Source organism: Lynx rufus, unplaced genomic scaffold (assembly GCF_022079265.1).
Source record: "Lynx rufus isolate CCGP_SWC_20201006 ecotype Redwood Valley unplaced genomic scaffold, mLynRuf1.p SCAF_26, whole genome shotgun sequence".
Taxonomy (NCBI): domain Eukaryota; kingdom Metazoa; phylum Chordata; class Mammalia; order Carnivora; family Felidae; genus Lynx; species Lynx rufus.
In genome coordinates this window covers 8,912,176-8,935,319 of record NW_025814841.1, presented here as the reverse complement: position 1 = coordinate 8,935,319, position 23,144 = coordinate 8,912,176, and the positions used below count along the sequence as shown (strand labels likewise).

General features: G+C 47.9%; 1 protein-coding gene across 3 annotated transcripts in view; it reads left to right on the top strand.

Annotated features, from left to right (window-relative positions):
- The window catches only part of MATN2 (matrilin 2), a 121,068-nt gene that overhangs the window by 15,924 nt on the left and 82,000 nt on the right, over window positions 1-23,144 (top strand). For all 3 annotated transcript variants that reach the window (XM_047088966.1, XM_047088965.1, XM_047088964.1), the window contains exon 2: window positions 17,387-17,956. In XM_047088966.1, the coding sequence (XP_046944922.1) occupies window positions 17,387-17,956 (570 nt within the window). The remainder of the gene's footprint in view (window positions 1-17,386; window positions 17,957-23,144) is intronic.

Here is a 23,144-nt window from a genome sequence, read left to right as displayed (position 1 = left end):
TGAACTGTCACTCCTGGATCAGGAGCCTCTAGCTCTGCAGAGACAGCCTGAGATGGCTTCCTTTTTCCTGATAATCTCCTTGTGCCATTTTCTTACGAGCTTGCAGTCAACTGTGGCTCTTGAATCTTCCCACACCTGCTACCACTCTTGTCAGTTGGTGTTAAAAATAACAGTAGCTAACTTTTATTAAATGTGAATTCTGGCTTTCCACTGTGTGACCATGAATAAGTAACAAAACCACCCTAACCTCCAGTTGTCTCACTTGTAAAATGGGGATGATAAGAAGTGGGAATGACCATGCAGACAAATGGCTAGCATGGAGACTGGCACAGAGTAAACATTCAGTAAATGCTCATTGCTGTTATTGTCAATTTTAAAATTTATTATTAAAAAACACTTTGTGCATTGCAAAATGGAATTAACAGATCCCACTCTACGGTCACATCTTTAAATCTAGGAATTAGGTCTTTTCATCTCTGGGTCTAAGGCATCTGGCCTAGTAGCCTCCCACTAAACATGTACTGAATGAATGAATGAATGAATGAATGAATGTATGAATGAGAGATGACATTTATTAATATTATTAGTATTACTAATTTGTATTTATTTATTTGAGCATCTACTGACATATAAAATAGCATTTTTAACCATTTTAAACCTTAAATCAGATATTGGTCTTAGAGAAGAATCTCTACTGAATTGACTACATGAGTATTTTAGAAAATAGGCATACTTAGCAAAATAGTCTAATAAATTTTATTTTTTCAAATGGCAAAATTTGTACCATCAGATCCATCCCTTCATACATAGAATACATTTTTATTGAGCAGCTATTCTGTAGCAAGCTCGGTATCAGTAGTGAATTCTCTGGGTAGTAGGTAAATTGCAGTTGGCTTAAGCTAACAGTGGTTTTATGAAAAGAGATTTAAATATCTCACAAGAAGTTTGGAGGTCAGTGATTCCCAGCTGGTGGCAGCAGCTCTGTTTTGTCATTGAGGCCAGAGTTCTTTCTAGCTTTTAGATGTGTTGTCCCAGGAGATTGGCTTTCCTTCCTTGGCCTTTTGCCTTGTAGTCACAAGGTGATTGCCGTAGCTCCAAACATCACTTTTTTCCATGATCATGGTCAAGTCAGGAAGAGAATAAAGAGGACTTTTACATTCCTCGGTTCATTCCTTTTGTCAGAGACCAGAACCTTTTCTGGAAATTTCAGTAGAGTTTCCCTTACTCCTCACTGGCTCAAACTGGATTGAATGCCCACTCCAACGACCTAGTCTGGAGAGTAAGATAACCATGACTGGCTTGGTTCAGTAAAGAATCCTTCCTGGTGGGGTGGGGTCTGCCCTCATGGAGCTCATGGGCACCTCTTTTCTGCTTGAAATCTTAGGCAAGGGAGTAGGAAGGGGTCAAGGAGAGGAATGAATTTTAAGTCGTCAACCTCTAGTGTTGTCCACTCTACTGTGGTAAGCCATTTTCTTGAAAGCACACAAAATGGAAGGAAGGAAGTAGTAATTAAGGTGACAGATGAGAGAGAGCACAAGAAAAAAAATTACCCAAATGGTTGGTGCATGTTAAAAAAAACTAAAAAAGAATGTCAAAGCCTTAAATTTTATTACTGTTTTTTTTTTTGCAAATTTAAGGCTTGTATGATAAATGGAAATGTGTTAAATGCAATTTAAATGTGTTTAATGCAATTTAAAACTTGTATAGTAAATGCTTTATGAATTTTTCTAGGAATCTTGAAACACAGCTGGCTGAAATCCATACATATTGTCCGTATCCTATAGCATGCCGAGATTGATCCTGTAACTTCCGTTCTCTGGTACTGGTTTTGCCTCAAGAGCTAGAGTAAATGTGCATCTCCAGCCTTTAAACACTTTTTAAAACATTTTTTGTTATGGAAGTAATATATGCTTATTTTTGCCCTTGTTATCTATTGTATTCTTAGAGGTTCTCTCATGCAAGAGTAGATTTAATCTTGTTTCTGTAGAAGTTTAGAAATATAAATATCCAGGCATGCTGCTTCGAGTCTTTTTTTCCAGGAATAACCTTTGAGAGGTGAGAAGAAAGTTGTAAGCAACCTTCTTCAAGTCACGGTCTGATGCTGTTTTCTCGTGTCACAGGACCCCAGATATGTGCCTGTTCCTTCATTCATCTAACAAATAGCTGTTGAGTCACTTAGTGATGGGGGCGTTGGGAACACTGCTGGGAACAAAATAGGCAAAAATCCTTGATCTCATGGATCATGTATTCTAATAGAAGAAACAGACAATCAAAAATAAATAAGTAAAATATATATGAGAGAAGTTGATAAATGCTATGGAGAAAAATAAAGCCAGAAAGAGGGTTAGGAGTGCTGGCTGGGATGGGGGTGGGGAATTTTAGATCATGAAAGGGAAGGCTTCACTGAGAGGGGGCGCTTTCTACACGCCCCCAAAGGTGGTGGGGGGGTGGCAAGTCACTGAATCCAGAATGTTCAGGCTGAGGGAACAGCAGGTAAAAGCATGCCTGAAGTGTTTAGAAATAGCAATGCCAGTGTAGTGTGGCTTAGAGAAGTAACATGTGGGCCTTTGGGAGCCATGGTTAGGACTTTGGCTTTTCTCTCAGACAGATGGGAACCGTAGAAGGGTTTTAAACAAAGGAGTGAGGTGATTTCCCTTGTGTTTAAAGAATCACTCTGGCTGCTGGATTGAGAACAGTCTGTAGAAGGGCAAAGGCAAATGCCAGTTGGGAAGTTAATGTCATCATCCAGGTGAGGGATGTTGGTGGAGGTGATCATCTCTGGAGTGTAATGAAGAACTAAGAATTATTTTATTCTGTGGCAAGTTTCCCAAAACCTTCTTGAACAGTGCCAGTTGCTGGGAATTTATGGATACAGCCGGCAGGGTATCCTACAGTTACAACTAGGGAACATTCATGTCATATAAAGTCATGCAGATCGCACCCTTGTCTAGTTGTGTGTGGAAGTTTGTCGTTTCTTGTAGGTTAATCCTGAAGAGTATGAGTTCTAGACTCAGTTTCCCGGATTTGAATCCTGGCTCGACCGCTTACTACCAGTGTGACCTTACTCTAAACTCTCTGTGTCTCAGTTTCCCACCCGTTAAATGCAGACAACAGGTTGTTGCAAAAAGTGAGGAGTTAATACATGTACAACATTTAGCATTGTGTTGATATATAACCATTGCTCAGTAAACATTAGCTATCATTGTAGATATGGATATAACCATTTATAAAGGTCAAGGAACAGCCCTACCTAACTTAATTTCTTTCACACTGTGGTGTACTAGAACTGGAAAGGAACTGAGACATCATTTAGTCCAACCCTAGCGATCAAAGTGACATGCCCCACCCCCCTCCCCAAAAGAAGGAGATTATGTAGCTAATGTGGCAGAGTAGGGATCAGAACATGGACCACTGGACTCCCAGTCTGCTGTTTTTTGTGCTATGCCGTGTTGCCTCCCTATAGCCTTCAATATAATACCAGGTGGGGATAATAATAATCATAATAACCACAATAAGTGATTTTTTTTGACTCTCACTTTGTGCCAGGCACCATTCTACATGTTTTACACACATTCACTTACTTAATCCTCATGACAACCCTATGAGGTAGGTACAGTCATTGTCCCCATCTTACAGAAGAGGAGACTGAAGTTAGAGCAAGTAACTTGCCCAGGATGGGGAATGTGTGTTAGGTGGGGCACATGGGTGGCCTGAGAGTCAGGAGGCTGCCCTACCATTACACCGCATGATCTACATTCGCTGCTTGTAAAATAGGGACAGTGAATCCTGTCTTGAAGGTCCCTTTGGGTCTTAAAGTTTGCACATCCTAAATACTTTGTGATTATCAGGTCGGTAACAAATACCACTTTAGTTCATTAAACATGCTGTCTTATTAGCTGATCTTCATTTTAATGATCAGCTGCAAGAAAGACTATTTGTAGAACAGCCTAGAAACCAAAGTCACCAAGGCTGTGAGGGATGCTTGAAATGTTATTTCTGGCTTCCATGGCAACCCCAACATAGGGCGTTAAGCTTAATGGAGTCAAGTACAGCAGCTGGAGCCGAGCACTCACCCAAGTGCTATGAGTGACGAGGAAGCAAATAGCAGGCTCGGTAGTTGTCCTTTTGTGTAACCCATGGTCTCGGTATATTTTAGGGAGTGGAGACCTACGCCAAGATGAGTAAGGATGGAGGAAATGAAGCATCGTATCAAAGTGGAGAGAGGACAGTTTCCAAATGAGTTGGAGAATGAGAACGATCTAAGTGCCTGGGGGAGTCACTGTGGCGAGAAGGGTGGGGGAGGCTTGCAGAGGTTTCAGGGAGGGGAGGAGAGTTGGCCCCACTTTCACAAAGCTTGGAGGCACTAGGCCTTCAGGTGAGCTTTGTGAAGAGGACTGAACATGCCCAGTAGTATTTTTGTTTGTTTGTTTCAGTGTGTTTGGAGCTCTCAGTAGGAACCCACTGCGGATGAGCGTGGTGGCAAAATGCAGATATGTTGAGGAGTTGAGGGGACCACCAGGGCCAATGCGGGAAACAAAGCTGTCTAGGTATTGTAAAGAGAGAGGGATTTCAGGGGCGCCTGGGTGGCTCAGCGGTTTAAGAATCCGACTCTAGGTCTTGCCTCAGGTCATGATGTCACGGTTTCATGGGTTCAAGCCCCACATCGGGCTGTGCGCTGATGGTGCGAAGCCTGCTTGGGATTCTGTCTCTCTCTCTCTGCCCCTCCCCTACTCACGCTGTCTCTGTCTCTCTCAAAATAAATAAATAAACTTAAAAAAAATAAAGGGGGGCGCCTGGGTGGCGCAGTCGGTTAAGCGTCCGACTTCAGCCAGGTCACGATCTCGCGGTCCGTGAGTTCGAGCCCCGCGTCAGGCTCTGGGCTGATGGCTCAGAGCCTGGAGCCTGTTTCCGATTCTGTGTCTCCCTCTCTCTCTGCCCCTCCCCCGTTCATGCTCTGTCTCTCTGTCCCAAAAATAAATAAACGTTGAAAAAAAAATTAAAAAAAATAAATAAAGGGATTTCATACTGGGAATGAGGTACTTACATAATTGTTGGAAAGACTGGAGAAGTGGGAATTGGGTCCGTCACACAAGAATTCATTGCTGGGATTAGAATGCTCCTGTCACCATAACTGCATCCAAGAAGCTGGTGAGCAGATACTAGAACACCAAGCCTGTCTTTCTACAACCTTTCTTGCCAGCAGAAACAGACTCCACCTTGCTTCCTCCTTTGTGAGGATATCTAATTGGTGGTACCTGTTACCCAGAGCCCTAGCTGCCCCGGGGTCTGGGAAGTATGGCTCTTGTCGTTCTTGCTTCTGCGCTATTGGAAGATTCCTGAAAGAGGTAGCACTTCGTGCTGAGTGCCAACTGACGTTCCATCAGCGGTGATTTCAGGTGACATCTGAACTAACTGGGGCGAGCAACAGAGGTACGGGAGTGGGCACGGAAGAGAGAGGCGTTGGGAGGGTCCGGTTGCCGACCTAAGCTGTCTGCTCCACCCCTGAAAGTCCTTCAGGCAGACTCGCTCCAGGGTTAGATACCAACGGGGCAGAAACTCAACTCCTAAAGATGAGGGAACTGTCTTAAAATTCTCTCTGGTGCCTTCTCCATTAGTTTATACATAGAAGATATTAATTTACATCTGACACCAGGCTGGGGTCTTGAAGGGAAAGCAAGGGGTGGGAGGGTGGGCTTGGAGAGACTGGTTCTGGGTTGGGCCAGGGATGGAGAAGAGTGATGTCTGGGCTGAGTCAGGAGCCCCTAGAATGTCCCCCAGAGGAGGATGGAACACAGTGGTTCCCCATTGGCTCCTTAGCGAAGTCCAAACTTCTTCTTCTTTTTTTTTTAAGCAACTCGATGCCCGATGTGGGATTAAACTCATGACCCTGAGATCAAGAGTCATATGCTGTGCTGACTGAGCCAGCCAGGCACCCCGTAAAGTCCAAACTTCTTAATAGGAGGTGCACGCAGCCCTCCCTACCTGGCCCTGTCATCCTCCATGGTGCCCTTCAAGACCCAGCCATACCACACCCCCTGTGGTTACCCATGCACGTGAGCCCCCTACCCTGTTCCGACCTCCAGGCCTTTGCTCACACTGACCCTTTGCCTAAAGTGCCCACCCCGACTCTGCCTGACCAACACCTGCTCGTCCTCTACTAATAGAATAATATTACAAAATAATGTAGTACCCATCAGCTTCTCCAGCATCTCCCTTTCCGCCATCTTGGGATCAGTGCTCTCCTCCAGGCTCTCTCTAGTTGCTTGTGTTTTTCATAAATCTTCTGAATCTGTCTTTCTTTAAAAGGTTGTCAGCTCCTCCCAGGCTGAGATTGGTTCTCATACTGTATCCTCAATGCCTAGCACAAAGAGGGGGGCTCTATAATGTTTGCATAACTCAGCCAAACCAGAATGATGAGAGAAGTGTCTCCAAAGACCCATTTTGCCTTTGCTGGCAAAGGGCTGTGGAAACCGCTCTCCCTTCCCTCTGTGTGTGCCTGCGCCCTCCCCTTGCAGGGAAAGGGGTGCAAGACTCCGCGTCAGGGCCTCTATCCCCTTCCTCCTGGCTGTTATCTGTTCGGCCTGACCCTGCACGGCTATTCCCGGGCCTCTCTGCTCTGCTCCCGAGTTCCATTTGCCAAACTCCCAGAAAGCAGATGAGGCAATTGCTCAATTTATTAAGTTAAAACGCTCCTGTGGGTTAAATGCCCACTGCTTTTTTAAAGCCGCCTACGCTGTTTTTCACTTTGCAGAGAGAAGAAATCACCTAACTGTTTTCTCAGTACTTTCTGTGCTATCTCGTGGGGGGACGGGCGGGTTTTGAGGGTGTGTATGTGTGTGTGTGTAGGTTACGATGTTAAGATATGAGTCATTTCTCAATTTGGGAAAGGAAGAAAGACAGCGAGAGGCATTTTGATAGAGAATACCAAACTCACTCTGCACCTATTCAGTCACCTCAGTGAGTTTAAAAACCATCGATTATTTTAGGACTTCTTTATATTTTTCTTCATCGATTGGGAGAAAGCCTGTTTGTAAGACAAACTCAGAGAAGATGTGAGGGGCATTTTTTTTTTTTTTTTAGTGAAACTTTAACAAACTGCTTTACCTTGCAAGGAAATTCATTCAGTTCATTGGAAACTGTTTTCTCCAGGGCTAAACCGGGGCAGCTTTCTCTTTGGCTCCTTTGCAAAGAAAATTGTCCAGGGTTCTGGAAACCACAGTTGTTGAACCTCATATGATGTCTTTTCTTTCAGCTCATGTAACAGCTACTAGAGGAGACTGGTGTGATGTGGCATGTTTTTTCTTTCTTTCTTTTCCTTTTTTTTTTTTCTTTTCCATTTTGCTGGCTCGTTGGTACACACTCCCTGAGGGCCTGAGAGAGCTGTGTTCCTAAAGGAATTTATGACAATCAGCAGGGACGACTGAAATTTGAGCTGGTGTCGATCCAGGATCCCTCACTGCTACCCAAAGATGCAAGTTCATTCACCAGAACCTTCTTTAAAAAAGAACAACAGCAGCAAAATCTCATTGTGACGTTGGAGAGTATATTTTGCACAAAAGCTTCCCAGTGTGCATCTCCACAGCCAGATAGCACCCATCACCCATCCCTCCCAGTGCACTCGTCTCCGTCTGCTCTGCAGACGTTCTCCCTGGTAATAGCCGGGGAAGGTAGACACGGAGCAAACGTGGCCGTAGTGAAATTCCAGCTGCTGCCCGGGACCTTTGGTTCAGCTTGTGGGTGTTGGAAAGACCTTAACAGAATAAGGATTGACGTTCTGACCGTATCTCCGGTGTTCTTGAGAGAAGCACTTGGTATGTGGTGGCTCGACTTTTTACCCAGCTCATTGGAACAAGCAGGTCTGTGATAAAGAACACAAGGGGCCCCTGGGTGGCTCAGTCGGTTAAGCCTCTGACTTTGGCTCAGGTCATGATCTCGTGGTTCGTGGGTTCGAGCCCCACGTTGGGCTCTGTGCCGACAGCTCAGAGCCTGGAGCCTGCTTCGGATTCTGTGTCTCCCTCTCTCTCTGCCCCTCTCCTGCTCTCTCTCTCTTTCTCTCTCTCTCTCTCAAAAATAAATACACGTTAAAAAAAAGGAGAAGAAGAACACACAGAGCAGAGAAAAAAACTGGAGGGGCTCTGGCAGGATGGGGGCTTGGCCAGCCACAACATCCCTTCCCTCAGCCTTCTTCCATCTTCTTTCCTCCCCAACCAGGCATTCAAAGCAGGACGAATGGGAGCCAAGGGGGGAGTCTGTGGAAATCAACTCCATCTGGCTGTACTTGTTACTCTTCTCTTCAGTAGTTGGCCAAGAGGTAGAGCACGTATTTGCTCTATATTTTTGCTGTTTGTGCCTCCTTGTTCAGAATTACAGTCTCTAGCGACTCTTCTTTATGGTCAAGGGACGGGCTGTTCTGGCTGAACCTATGCCATGATTAGGATGACCAGATAATGATTCACCTTACCCTGCGTCATTCCACAGGCTTCTGTATGCTTGTCTCACCGAACCCCTGGACTGTAAGCCCCCAGAGGCCAGGGACTGCATCTTCTACCCGTCAACACCAACAACTCCAGCACTGTATTTTGCCCATAGTGCCTTCAGTTCTCTCCCCTCTGTCTACCAGCCCTGAGCCAGGGGGTGGTGAAACACAGATGAATAAAGCCCAGTGGTGACCCCAGAGGTCTGTCTTGCTGTTTTGTGGGTTTGCAGGCCAGTAAGTCTGGTATTTGTGGGATGACATCATGGCACATTGTCGCGAATGGTGCTTAGTGTCGGCACTGCCAGGTGAGGCACAAGGCACTTTTGGACGTGGATGCGTGCAGCAGGTGAATCCCTGGGGCTAAGGCACAGTGGTGCCCCCCACCGCAAGGCACTGGCCCGGGGTAGAGAGTGAAGAAGACATGTGCCCTGGGGGAGTGTGTCTTGAGTTGAGCTTTAACTCCCGGGGCTCATCCAGTCTCTGCTTCCAGTCCTCCCCAGATTTCATCGAGGGAAAAATGTGTTAATTGGCAACCAGGAGTTGCAGTTAGGTAAGGCTCTTCTCTGGGACATTTTCCTGTTCATAGGAGACTCTTTACATCACTTCACGTACTGGGAAGTAGGGGCTAACAGTGCAGGTCTTAGCATCAGACTGGCGTGGGTTTGAAATCCTTATCCCACCACCACTCTTTTGCCCCATGCCAGTGGACTTGTTATTCAGACTCTAAGGGTCAGCACTGGGGACAATAATGGTGCCTGCCTTATTTATTTTCTGAACCTAGTTGAAAGCCAGGACATAGCTGACACGTACATGATCCAACATCAGAAGAGAACATGGGAAAATCCAGGATGTATGGTTGCCATACTTACAAGGTCTCTCTCGGTCTTGGAAAGGGCTCCTTTGATACTGTCTTCTCCTCTGGACTCTTGGCTCAGTGGTACATGATCTTTCTGGCTCACATACCCCTTGGGATGGAGCTCTCAGATTTGTCTCAAGAATCAACGGAAAGGATTACAAGTGCAGATTCCCGGGCACTAGCCCCAGAGAGTCAGATTCACTGCCTGGGGTGAATTCACTGACTAGGTCTAGGGTGCTGCCTGGAGCTCGGCATTTTAAATACACACCCCAGGTGTTTATTCTTTTTTAAGTTTATTTATTTATTTTAAGAGTGGGGGGGAATAGCAAGTAGGCTCCACCTTGTCAATGCAGAGCCTGAAGCAGGGCTAGAACCCCTGAACCATGAGATCATGACCTGAGCCGAAGTCTAGAGTCAGATGCTTAACTGACTGAGCCACCCAGAGGCCCCCACACCCCAGGTGTTTCTGATGTCATCAAGACATTGAGGTTACTGCTGTGGGGGTTCTTTCTTATATCTCCACTGAGTGCTCCCAGTGCTCCCAGTTCCTGGAGGAGTAGCTGCACCTTCTCTCTTCCCTGTCCTTCCACCCCTCCCAGTCATACATGTGCATCAAAAAGATGATGGAGCATGATACCTGGAACTATGTGGATACCAGGGATTCATAGAAGATACCGCATGTGGCTGGGTGGCTCCATTCGTGAGATGCTGGTGGGAACACGTCCAAGCAGAGGTAATTGGGGGAGGTACCCGAGGACTCAGAGGAAGGCCTAATTTAGGCTGGTGGGGTGGGAGCATCAAAGAAAGGTTTTCAGAAATAGGTGCCCACAGGGGCGCCTGGGTGGCGCAGTCGGTTAAGCGTCCGGCTTCAGCCAGGTCACGATCTCGCGGTCCGTGAGTTCGAGCCCCGCGTCAGGCTCTGGGCTGATGGCTCGGAGCCTGGAGCCTGTTTCCGATTCTGTGTCTCCCTCTCTCTCTGCCCCTCCCCCGTTCATGCTCTGTCTCTCTCTGTCCCAAAAATAAATAAACGTTGAAAAAAAAAATTAAAAAAAAAAAAAAAAAAAAAAAAGAAATAGGTGCCCACAGGGTTGAGTCTTAAGCTGAGGAGGCAGCCTAGAGAGGATGTAGGAAACTACAGACTAATATTGTCAGGGGATAAGGTATAGGGTAGGGAGGGCTGGGCCAAAGCCTTCATTAGTTCGTTCTCCCATGAACATGATTATTTTTTAAAGTTTGTTTATTTTGAGAGAGAGAGAGAGAGCAGGGTAGGGACAGAGAGAGAGAGAGAGGGAGAGAAAGAATCCCAAGCAGGCTCCGTGCTGTCAGTGTGAAGCCTGATGTGGGGCTTGACCCCACGGACTGTGAGATCATGACCTGAACTGAAATCAAGAATCAGACGCTCAACCGACTGAACCATCCAGGCACCTCTCCCATGAACATGATTGATCATGCTGTCAGTGACCCTTAGGTGGTGGCTTTGGAAGAAATTGCTTTGATGAAAGAGTATCCTGAGAATTTACAGCTGCCAGGTTTAGCTATTGTGATTCTGATCAATGAAACTCACCAAAATATTCGTTTATAGGGAAGTTCTGCTGTAAAGAGAAGAGTAAGTTCCATTTGCGGGAGAGTCTCTCTATTCTCTCAGGCCAGGAAAGCCATTGATGAGAAGGTTGGGGTGGTGGGGAGTGGGGGGTGGCGCCTGGGTGGCTCAGTTGGTTAGGCGTCCGACTTCAGCTCAGGTCATGATCTTGCAGTTCGTGAGTTCAAGCCCTGCGTTGGGCTCTGTGCTGACAGCTCAGAGCCTGGAGCCTGCTTTGGATTCTGTGTCTTCCTCTGTCTCTGCCCCTCCCCCACTTGCACTCTGTCTCCCTCTCTCTCTCAGAAATAAATAAACATTAAAAAAAAAAAGAAGAAGAAGGTTGGGACATTATGGTTGGGTGGGATCTAAGGGCCCAATTGCAAAGGGTCTGGTTGGCAAATCGGTTTCATTCCCCAAGCCCCCTCCAGACACCAGGTGGAGGGAACTCAGGGTGCCAAGCCGGGAGCTGTGCTGTGGCAGAACTTTGATTCTGAGCCTGCGATTGATTAGGGGTCTCACAGGTGCCAGGTCGGGAAGCCAGGGGGATGGCGTGCAAAGCTTGGGATTTGCCATCCTGGCTTGAGATTTTATCACGTGACTGGCTGACAGGCAGATGTTCTTTCCCTATGGTTTATACCCTTGGGTTTTTGAGCCCTACGTGCAGGGCTTACCATTTATACCAATTAGATTTCATCTTGTTAGTTTTGACTCATCATTCCAGCACTCAGAAGTCCCTTCTGGTCCTGACTCCGTAGTTTGGCTTACTCGCAGTTGCTCCCGGCATCATGTGTGGTGGTGTTGAGAGACCCGTGAGTGCCCCAGCATTTGGAAAAATGTTTGGAAAATCTTACCAAGTGGGGAATGATTTGCTAATGAGTCCAAAGTATGTTTTAGATGCCATCAAGAAGCCCAGGGTGTTTCCCTAATAGAATATAATCAAGTTTTCAGGATGTTCCCCAGGGATTCTTTAGGAGGTTGTGAGTAGAGCATAATGGATTCACAGAGGCCGTAGCTCATCAACATTTACTGTCAGATGTCTGGCAGGGGTTATACAGCAGCTGGCGACTGACTCATAAGGGAATTGGAGACGGAGGGACTTGACCGTGGGCTTTGCAGCCCTAGCCAAGGAGCACGTGCCCCAATCAAGTGCTAAATACAGGGGAGTTGCAGGTTAAGTCACTTTGGGGGCATAGGATAAAAAATAGTCTAAACTGCCTCTGAAATATCCATGAAATCACCTGTAAGTCCCAAGAACTAGTCATAGTCTGGAGGAGGCACAAGGTGACAGAGCCACACGAGGTGGCCTCAGGGGCCATGTCTCAGGCATCTGTGGACATGTACTCATTGAGCATGACACTGGGTAGGGTTGTGGTGCTGTGTTACATGGTAGTCTTCTTTTTTTTTTTTAATTAATATTTGAGAGAGAGAGAATCCCAAGCAGGCTCCGCATTGTGGAGCCCGATGCGGGGCTTGAACTCACTAACCGTGAGATCATGACCTGAGCCGAAGTCGGACACTCAACTAACTGAGACACCCAGGCACCTCACATGGTAGTCTTTTCTCTTGGTCTGTCTGTCTCTCCAGCTGTCTTTCTTTGACCAGCCCATATACCACAATTCACATAAGCCAAACGCTTATGGGATGCAGTTTCCCTCGGCCCTCCATCACCCACATCCATCCTGCAGTTTCCCCGGGCCTTGCTCCTACTGATCTCTCAACAAGCACTTGTCAGATGAATGAGAATGGAAATGACCAGCAGCCGGATTTACTGGGCTACTGCTATTCAGGGAGGCAAGCATCTGTTTTATCATTTTATTCAATTTTTAAAAAGACAAATAGGCATGTAGCAGAGAGAAGGCCTTGGCAGGAGGGAGGCAAGTTTGAGCCATAGCTCCCAGGCTGTGATTCCAGGGAAGGAAGGGCCAGTGCAGTCCTGGTGTATCTTGAGTATGCTGAGGGTGACAGGTCTAAAAGAATAAAATCCTTCCTGAGTATTGCTTGGCGGTTAAGAGCGTGGGGTACAGAGGCAGACAAAATGGGTTCAGATCCTGGCTCCCCTCCTTCCCTACGAGGCCCTGAGCTAGTTATCTGGCCATTCTAGGCTCATTGTCATCACCTGTAAAATGGGATAGTAACAGCACCTACTCCCTAAGGTGTTCGTGAAGAACAAAGAAGCCAACAACTGGAAAGTATTCAGAACAAGGCCCAGTACTCATTAAGTGCTCAATAAACAGTAGCTATAAATTATTACTATATTCTTCTGAGTTTCACAACATCCCTGGCAGGTATTATTGTCACCATTTCACAGAAGAAGAGAGTGAGGGTCAGAGAGGGTAAGGAGAGGTGCGAGACCACATGGACAGAAGGTGGCAGAGGCTGGACTTACACTCAGGTCATAGGACTGTCTGTTGTATCACTAAGCATTTCAGAGCTCCTTTTCAGTCTCTGGATGAAATTATTTTACCCTTATTATAGATACATATTTTCCTTCCTCAAACATGCTTTGATCTTCCCAGGCAGATGGCACCAAATATTTACTGTACAATTACATGGCCGTGATTGAATTTAGCCAGAGCAAGGGAGGCTGATTAGTCAGGGGTCTGCAACCCTGAGGAGAGGAAATCCTTCCAAGGTTGCAACTATAATCCCGCTGGGGTAGAAATGTTGCTTAAAATTGTCCTGGCTCAGGTTCAAAGGTAAGAGGCACTAGTTTCCCCAACTTTGGGGGCTTTGAAGACAAGCTGACTGTACTGAAGTGCTGGTGACAAGGTCCAGACTGTCACTTTGTGGTTCAAGGGATGACATTTTATGATGTGCCCAAAGACCCTCATCCAGTGCTGTTGAAAGTCTGTCATGAGGGGCCAGAAGGAAGATTGCACACTCTTCTCCCAGGCTAGGGACACAGGGATGTCATTTATCAGAACCTGTATGTGAAGGGAACACACAGAGGAGAGTCTAGAAACACCTCTTAGCAGTCCCCACATGGAAAAGCTGTGGGGTTCTTCACAGCAAATATTTCAGAATGTCCCCAGCATCTACAAAGCTCATATTGTAATGCCAACTGTATTGAGAATTTCCAAGGTGTCCACCATGAGGTAGAGGAAGAGCCATTAGTATAGTTCCAGGTCTGACCCTAACGAGCCATAAGGCCTCACAGAGGTGGAATCACATTTCTAAGCCTCAGTTTCCCCTTCTGTAAAGTGAGTGACTTGGACTTTATTTCGATCCCTCCAGCTCTAAGAGTTTATTAGTCTATGAGTCTACGAACCAAAGTTCCAAAGTGGCTATGCTTCCTCACAAAATGGCAAGATTTGGGTCTAGAATCTATGTCTCTATTAGCAGAATCTACACTTGCTCTAGACCTTCCCGACTTTGTGGTTTTCATCCACCTCCTTGAACTGACTGCTGTGGCTCAATCCCTTTCACCTGAAACCTTGCTCCACCAGCCAGAATTCCATTTAACTCTGCAAATGTTGACCGAAAACTTACTCGGTTCCCACCTGCGTGGTTAGGCAGATGAATGCGACTGTTTCCCACTTGGGGGAATTCACAGTGAGATGGTGAGGTCCAGACTTGCCAGAACTTCGTTTCTCCAGAGATCCCTCTAGTACCTAAACTAGGGGTTCTCAAAGTGTGGTCCCTGGGCCAGCAGCATCAATTTTGCCTGGGAACTATCTAGAAATGCAGATTTTCAGGTGTCACTCTAGATCTACAGAATCAGAAATTCTGGAGGTGTGGCCCACCGATCTTAGTTTTGAACAATCCTTGAGGCGATTGGGAGGCACCTCAAGTTTGAGAACCACCGGACTGGCCTCCTCAGGGACAAGCTGAAAGAGTGTGGTCCTGAGCCCCTAAGGGACCTGAGGAGTTCTCCTGAGGAGCACTCGGTCACTCGGGCTGCCAGGACTGGCTTTCAGCTCACGGCCACAGCTCCCTTGGCACCTCCCACAATATTTCGAACCTTTGTGGTGTTTTTGTAAATGCCCAGGCGTTGTGGAAACTACACATTTGTTTTGACGGGAGCTAATCCAGTTTAGCACATAATTCCCCATGGAACTTCCAGGCTTCCCTTTAAATTGACTGTGATGCTTGATGGGATGTTGACACCATGACTAAGACCCACAGCAAAGATCCCAACCCCAGAGGACCTCCTGCTTCCAAAAATCTCCCGAGGAAGAGTTCTCAGGAAGCCAGTCTGCTGTCTCCTCTCTCCCTCCCAAGAAGGCTTTCCTTAATATCTTCCTCCACGGCAGGGTCTGAGCCTGGTTGCAGTTCTCCTCAGCAGGCGGAGGTCACTGGGTCACATTCTCCCTGCAGTGAGTTCAGACATCAAGGGTGGGGTGCGGGTGGCTCCTGGAGAGGGGCCAGCCTGGGTCCTGGCCCTTGTCTTGTGTCCTGGGACCTGCGGGTCTGTCGTCCACGGCTCCGACCCAGGGCTGTATGCTAGACCATCGGCACCTTTGTGAAAATTACAAGAGGCAGCCCTTCCAGCTGCTTCTTGGGGTGGACACAGCCCCTGGGGTTCAAGATTTCAGCCCCTTGCCTCATAGGGCAGGTGCCTGTGTGCAGGAACAGCGGCCTTCTCCCCAGCCAGGGCCCGGCAGGAGACAAATGGGGGGCGGTGTGGGCAGATAAGGGGGTTCCCACACACAGGACCCAAGGCTACGCTCTTCACCAGCGTCAGTTCCTTGAGTTCTAGCTACCACCTAATGCTGTGGGTGTTGGTATTGTCTCCATATAGGTTTTTTTTCTGTATTATAAGGAATTTTCAAACTTTCAGTGCCTCCATTTTCTTGTGTATCCGAATGGATATGACACTAGTCTTTCCCCTTAAGAGCTTGTTCTGAAAATCAAATGAGACCATAGAGAAGAATGCACTCTGGAAAATAGATTTTAAAACATCCCACAAACGTCAGGTTTTATATTGATCTTTCTCCCAGAGTCCTTGAAGGCAGTTTCTGGGGCCTCTGGTTTGAGAAATACATTTTGAATTCACACAGCCCCGGCTTTATGTGTGGGTGCAGCACAAGGTTGGTCTCCTGCCAGGAGGCTGTGGTTTGGGGGTGCTTCCTTGCCCCCAGATCGGAAGACTTGTGAGGCCACGCGGTGGACGAGGTGTGTGTGCAGGCGCTCGGGGCAAGTCACAGCCTGGCAAGCCGGCCTGGACAGGATGACCTCATGGGCCTTTCCCACTTTTCATCTCGATGACTGGGTTCACTGTTTCATATTTGGCTTCCTCTCTCTTTCTTGCAGCTGTGGTGATTGGGATTTAGGGCAAGCATTTGGGATCCCTTTTCTAATCCCTGTCAAATCTGGATTTAGCTACAGAGTCCGGGAAGGGGAGGAGGCACCCCCCTTTGGCTGGAGGCAGTAGCTCAGAACATCGGAGAAATTCCTCCACCCTCTGAGGGAGGAGGCCTCTCATCTCATCCCCTATCAGCCTCTTCCCAGGATGTGATGAGTTTCACCCACAGACTCAAACCTCTTCTAGCCTCCTTGTTTGGGGTTTCTGGAACAAGTATGGTGGGGGTGAGGGAGAGACTTAACATTTGCCTTTTTCCCATTAACTGTGTCCTTTGTCTCTCGGTCAGTCCCTTCTCCAGCTTCAGCACCCGCTCCCCTCATTGAGGTGGAGGCCCCCTCTCAACCAGTGCGGCAATGGTCGGCATCAACCACCTTGCAAACCACTGCCACCCTCATTGGCTTGTTATTATGTAACCTCCCTACAGGTGAGCTGAGTTACATGGTGTGATGTTAACATACTGTGCTCATCACCGGTGGCATCAGGTGCACATTTCCCAGGCCTTTCGTAGCTGGCTCGGGGTTACCCTCCAACTCCGTTCCTCTCTGCACCTCCTAGCAGCCCTTCACCGCTCACTCCATTTCCACCACCCTCGTGCCATCGTAGGCTTCTGTTCACGTGTCTGCCTCCACGTGTTCCTTCTCTGGATGCGAACGCCGCGTGAGACCAGTTCACGTCCTATCTCCTTGACCCCAGCCCCCTAACATCCCCGTTCTCTGAACATCTAGTGTCGGCACCGCGCTAATTATTCTTTCATTTGTTCCGTTAGTTAAGTTCCCAAGGTGGATCGTAAGCTCCTTGACGGTGGCCCCATCCTAGGCTTATTGCCTATTCCCTGCAGTACCCAGCCAGGCTTATGTGGCATGCAGTAAATAATAAAATCATTTTGGCCCCACTCAGGTGTGTGCCCACCTAAAAACTGTATTGATGGCTTTCTAGAAACTGAAGTGTCCGTTTATCTTGCAAAAATAAATAGTATCTTTGTAGCCAATACTCACGATCACACAGTCATGCACATTTTTTTACCCTTACAGCTTCCCCGGGCGGGGAAGAAAAGCCCGTGGAGATTGGAGGTCTGGAAGGTGACCCCCAGCCCTAGGATTTCCAACAACAGCCAGGCTGCCCTGGGCCTTAGCACTCTTCTAATGGATCTGACCTCTCCTCTTTCCCCAGAGAGCTCCTGTGAGAATAAGCGGGCAGACCTGGTCTTCATCATCGACAGCTCCCGCAGCGTCAACACGCACGACTATGCAAAAGTCAAGGAGTTCATCGTGGACATCTTGCAATTCTTGGACATTGGCCCTGACGTCACCCGAGTGGGCTTGCTGCAGTATGGCAGCACCGTCAAGAACGAGTTCTCCCTCAAGACCTTCAAGAGGAAGTCTGAAGTGGAGCGTGCGGTCAAGAGGATGAGGCACCTGTCCACGGGCACCATGACGGGGCTGGCCATCCAGTATGCCCTGAATATCGCATTCTCAGAAGCAGAGGGGGCCCGGCCTCTGAGGGAGAATGTGCTGCGGGTCATAATGATCGTGACCGACGGGAGGCCGCAGGACTCCGTGGCCGAGGTGGCTGCAAAGGCACGGGACACGGGCATCCTGATCTTTGCCATTGGTGTGGGCCAGGTGGACCTCAACACACTGAAGGCCATCGGGAGCGAGCCCCATGAGGACCACGTCTTCCTGGTGGCCAACTTCAGCCAGATGGAGTCGCTGACCTCGGTGTTCCAGAACAAGTTGTGCAGTAAGTCCTACTCCTCTGGGGCTCTTCCAGGGGGAATCATGAGGATTCCTTTTTTCATCTCCCCGTGTTGTTTCTGTGCTACCTTGTCCCAGGTACTGTGTTGGCAAGGGGTGTTCAGCAAAGGCCAGGATAGACATGGCATTCTCCTGGGGTTACACTCTGGCCAAGGAGACAGATAGTGAGGCTGTAATGATGCAGATAAGTAAGTAACTGCAGTTGTAACAGTATCATAGAGGAAGAATTCAGGGCAGGACCCAACCTAGACCAGGGTGCCCAGGGAGAATCCTCTGGGGAAGGGACGTTTGAACTCAGCAGAATGAGTACAAGCAGATGGGCAAAGCTTTTCTCCAACACATTGGACTGCCCTGGCGTTCCTTAAGCTAGAATTCATGAGTTGGAGTAGACATGGGGACGGGAGGGCAAAAAAATTCCACAATGTCTCCTTGGATGGGGCCGAATACCAAGCATTATTGCCCCATGGTGGTGCTAGTGGTGGAGATTTTCTCTTCGAAGAGGCCCAGTGCACGGGGAGGGCTGAGATTTGGTCCCCTCCTTCTGTAAGGGGGATACCTGCCCACATCCTTGAGCTGCCTTCTGCTTCAGGGGTCCTCTGCCCTCTCTTGCTTTCTGACCCTCCTCTCCACAAGGCTTCTCTCTCCCTTCCTTGCCAGCCTGCGCTCAGTTACCTGCGCCCAGGGCTCCTGCCTCAGCTTTCCATAGCAGGTCCGCTTGCCCTCTCCCCAGTTTCCTGCTTCTGCAGCTGGCTGCTTGTCCTTTCTTCCTCCAGGAGGGCAGGGGCTCAGGGGGCCACCCAGCCTCCTCTCTAGTCCTTGGAAACTGGAGACGTGCCTCCTGACCTGGTAAACAGTGTCTGGTGTTACCTTGCCCTTATCCGTCTGTCCCTGTCCCCTCCAACTGTCATGCTTTTTTGATGGGAAAGCAAAAGGAAAAAACCCATTTGGAAATAACTAGTGTTCCAAAGTATGAGTATGTGTGGAGAATGAGCTTAGGACCAGACTCATCTCCAGCTCCCCAAGAGCGGGGGCTCTGAGGACTCTTTTCTCAGACTCTTACACAGCCTTGGGACCCCCACTCCTCCCGCTGAAGCCTCAGGGAGGAAAGATGGTGTGTTTTGATGTGTTGTTTTTTTTTAATCCCCTGCTGAGCACTAACCTCAAAAAGCAGAGACTCCATTGTTTCTTGACTCTCAAGTCAAAAGATGTACTTAAAAAAATCAATGCCATGAAGAAAAAAAGAACCTTTTTCTCTGCAATGTCTCTTGGAGAGTTTTCAAAAGTGCCGTTTGGCCTGGCACGCAGAAGGGCCGTGTCAATGGGGTGCCATGGCCCAGGTTGCCCGGTAAAACTTCAACCAGTAGAACGCGCTGCAAACATTTTAAGGTTTATGACTTTAAATGACTTCTGCAGAATTTATGTTCCCCTTTTCCTGGAAATATTAAAAAAGAAATTGGTTCCGTGACAGTATTGATGGGTTTATTCATTTGTCTTGGAAAATGTCAATGGAGTTCTTTTATAAGCGCTCTGGATTTATCAGGAAATGGAAAGGCGATATGAGGCTAAGGATGTGGACTTGTGTGAATAAGGACCTTTTCTGTGTGCTTTATGGTCAGGCAGCAAAATTAAAAGGCAGTTTGGATCCTCCACCCCGCACTTTGTTGTAATCTGGAAGCTTTTAAGAAAATATTGGGATTATGCCATTCGTTCGTTGGTGTGGCCCAAGAACCCAGGCCTCCTGCCTGCCCGGAGGAGACCAGTTTCTCTCCCACCACGTGGCAGGGTTCTGCTGAGCAGACCTGTCAACCGTCTTGACAGGTTGAGGAGGTCCTGAGGCCTCTTTATCAACTGTGCAGTAAAGATTTCAATAACTAATATTTATAAAGCACTTACTCTTCTGTGTTTATATTTGATCCTCACAAAAATCTGGGGGAGACAACACAATACCATCCCTCCCCCCTTCACACCTTAGTAACTGCTTATGTGAATTCCCCGAGAACATATAGCCAGCAGGTAGTGGGTTCTCCTTCCGAAGCTCTTGCTCATTTCACTCCTCTGCACGCCAGGGGTTATAAATTCCTCTCTTAAGTAAACCATTTTCTGGTGGCCACCTCCACAGTCCAGCCATGCTGAATAAACCAACTTTGAGGTTGACATTCACCCCAGAATTTATAGGAAGCTTTGTAGGGTAGGGGAAGAGCAGACTTGAGTCTCAATGTCCCCACCTGCCACCTATATGATACTTAGCAAATCCGCTTGTCCTGGGCTAGGTACTTTCCATATGTTCTTCATTTAATACTTACAACAAGCTTATGTGGCAGATGCTATTATTATTCTCATCTTACAGAAGTGGAAACTGAGGCTTAGAAAGGATAAGCAACTTCAGATAGCAGGATCGGAGATTCAGTTTGCAGTTTCTCTGGCCCAAGCTCTTACCCTACCCTCCACGTGCCAGGCCTGAGGGTTCCAGGCTGGTAGAAAGATGCTCTCATCACAGAGAAGTGGGATGTTGGGTCTCCAAAATGTGCACCTCAGAGGCCTTGGAGAGGCACCAGGGACTGAGGGAACTCTGGTCAGAGAATACCTGGGTCTCCCTAGGAGCTTCTAGAGAGCTTTAAAAAGGAGATAATAATATTAATAATCATTGCCATTTATTTATTTACTTATTTAAAAATTTTTAACTGTTTTATTTATTTTTGAGAGGGGCAGGGGGAGAATGTGTGGGGGAGGGGCAGAGAGAGAGGGAGACAGAATCCAAAGCAGACTCCAGGCTCTAAGCTGTCAGCACAGAGCCCGATGCGGGACTGGAACTTATGAACCATGAGATCATGACCTGAGCTGAAGTCAGACGCTTAACCAACTGAACCACCCAGGTGCCCCTAATCATTACCATTTATTGACATTAATATGTTCATGCACTGTTTTGAGCTATTAGCCTACATTAATTCATTTTATTCACACAAGAAACCTGTGAAGTAGGTACTTTTACAATTCTCATTTTACAGAAGGGAAAAGTAAGACCCAGAGAGGTTCAATGACTTATCCAAGGTCACACAGCACTGTGGTAGTGTTGAGATGTGAGCCCAGGCATTCTGGCTCAGTGTCCACATCTTGACCATTAGGTGCTACAAAAACTTGAAAGATGAATAGGAGTTTCCTGGCTAACTGAGGGGAGTGCGGTGGGCGACAGCAGTAAGCCAGGAAAGGAAAGATATTTTCACTTGATTGTTCCATTTCATTAAAACAACAGTAACAGCAGCAGCAGCAGCAAAGAACTAGTCCAGATTCTCTCTTAGTTTTATAACCTGCTCAAGAGACACGACCCACGTTTGAAAAATGCTGACGAAGGGGTAGGCAGGAAAGTGGAGGCCATGGTGCAACTAGGGACAAGATTTCAGAGGGAAGGAGGGCTGGGGTTCCTGTGCTTCGAGCAGAGCTGACAAGCTCTGCTTATCTGCGGATCGGGTCGGAGGAGACAGGCAGTCTTCCTGTGTGGTCAGAGCCGGTCCTTTATTGTCAAACTAGGAAGAGATTAGGCTCTGGAGCCAGACTGCCCTTGAGTGGGAGACCTGGCTCTGGCTGTCACTGCCTGTGTGGACATGAACTTGGGCACAGCAGCGGCTTTTATCTGCCGGCGGGTGAATTCCCACACCAGCCACAGCAAGGCGGAGGCCGCTGAGGTTCCGTTCTCAGGCCACCCCTGAGGGCACCAGGGAAACTTGGAGACCAGGTAGCCTGTGAATTGAGGCCCTGTCTACAAGACGACCAAAACCTACACATCCTGGGCTCTGCCATTTTTGCCACCCAGGGAGAGAGGACACTGAATTTAGGCGCTGAAAAATGCAGGTCTATCCTGAGCTTTCTGATGACTCATTGTAACCTGGGCAGGGCTGATTTTAAGTAACCTCTTGCTACCTGTTGTATCAGCCAAGCCTGGTATTTGGAGCCTAGAGGCTGGCAGTTCCTACCCTAACAGCCCCACCCCGCCCAGGCCAGGCACAAATTAAGGCTCTAATAGTGTTCCTAAGACACACCTTTCATCCACCAGCCTGGGCGAAGTCTACACTTTTTATTACAGCCCTTTGGGGCTCTGGTGTTAAGCGGGAGGCCAGATGGATTTCAACAAACGCTGACTCTGCGTACCCAGTAATTGTTTCTTTCTAGACCCCCAGTCAGCCCTACCATTCTTTCGATCATTTATGCATCTGTTAATAGGCATTTATGCACATTCATATTTCCTAGTTAAAAAAAAAAAAAAATCCAGTCCTGGGTGGCTCAGTCGGTTAAGCGTCCAACTTTGGCTCAGGTCATGATCTCATGGTCTGTGGGTTTGAGCCCTGCGTTGGACTTTGTGCTGACAGCTCAGAGCCTGGAGCCTGCTTTGGATTCTGTGTCTCCCTCTCTCTCTGCCCTCCCCCACTCACACTCTGTCTCTCTCTCTGCCTCTCAAAAATAAATAAACATTAAAAAAAATTTTTTTTAAATCCAGTCTTGCCAGTGACCTAGTCTGCTGATGAGTGATTGCTTCCCCAGAGCACAAGGCCTTGACCCAGTTACAACCTACCAGGCCTTCTGAGAAATGCGTCCGCTGCTGGCCAGTGGAGGAGGCAGGACAGTCACCTCCCCTTCAGCACACCACAGAGGCCGGTCCCACGGGATGGCAGGGGTGGGAGGACCCCATTGCTTTTGGGAACACCAATCACTCATCCGTAAAATTTTACACACGGAAAATTTTTACTTTATCTTAGTAAAAAGATTTGAGATTCTTTTGCTTGAAAGTAACCGAAATTCAATTTGAACTAGCTTTTAAGGGGGAGGGGCCGTATCATATTACCCCGTGGAAATAAGTGGAAGAGTAACGAATGACAGTCCCACTTTCTCTCCACCTTCTCCTTCTGCCTCCCGTTCCTCTCTGTTCCATGGGCAGAAAGCATGCACCCTGTCAGCCCCCGACAGGTACCTGCCCTTGGTTTAAGCCTCTCTTCCCTCAGTTCTAGCTCCTGGATGCCAGGAAAGGACTCTGATGGTCACACCCTGTGCTGGCCAGTGGCATCCAGGAGCGGGGCTGCCTCATTCCAACTCATGGGCAGCTCCTACAGGTCCCACGCATTTGAAGTGAGAAGGAAGGGCAGTTTGTAGAAAAGGTGGCATGGGGGGTGGTGCTACCCAGACAA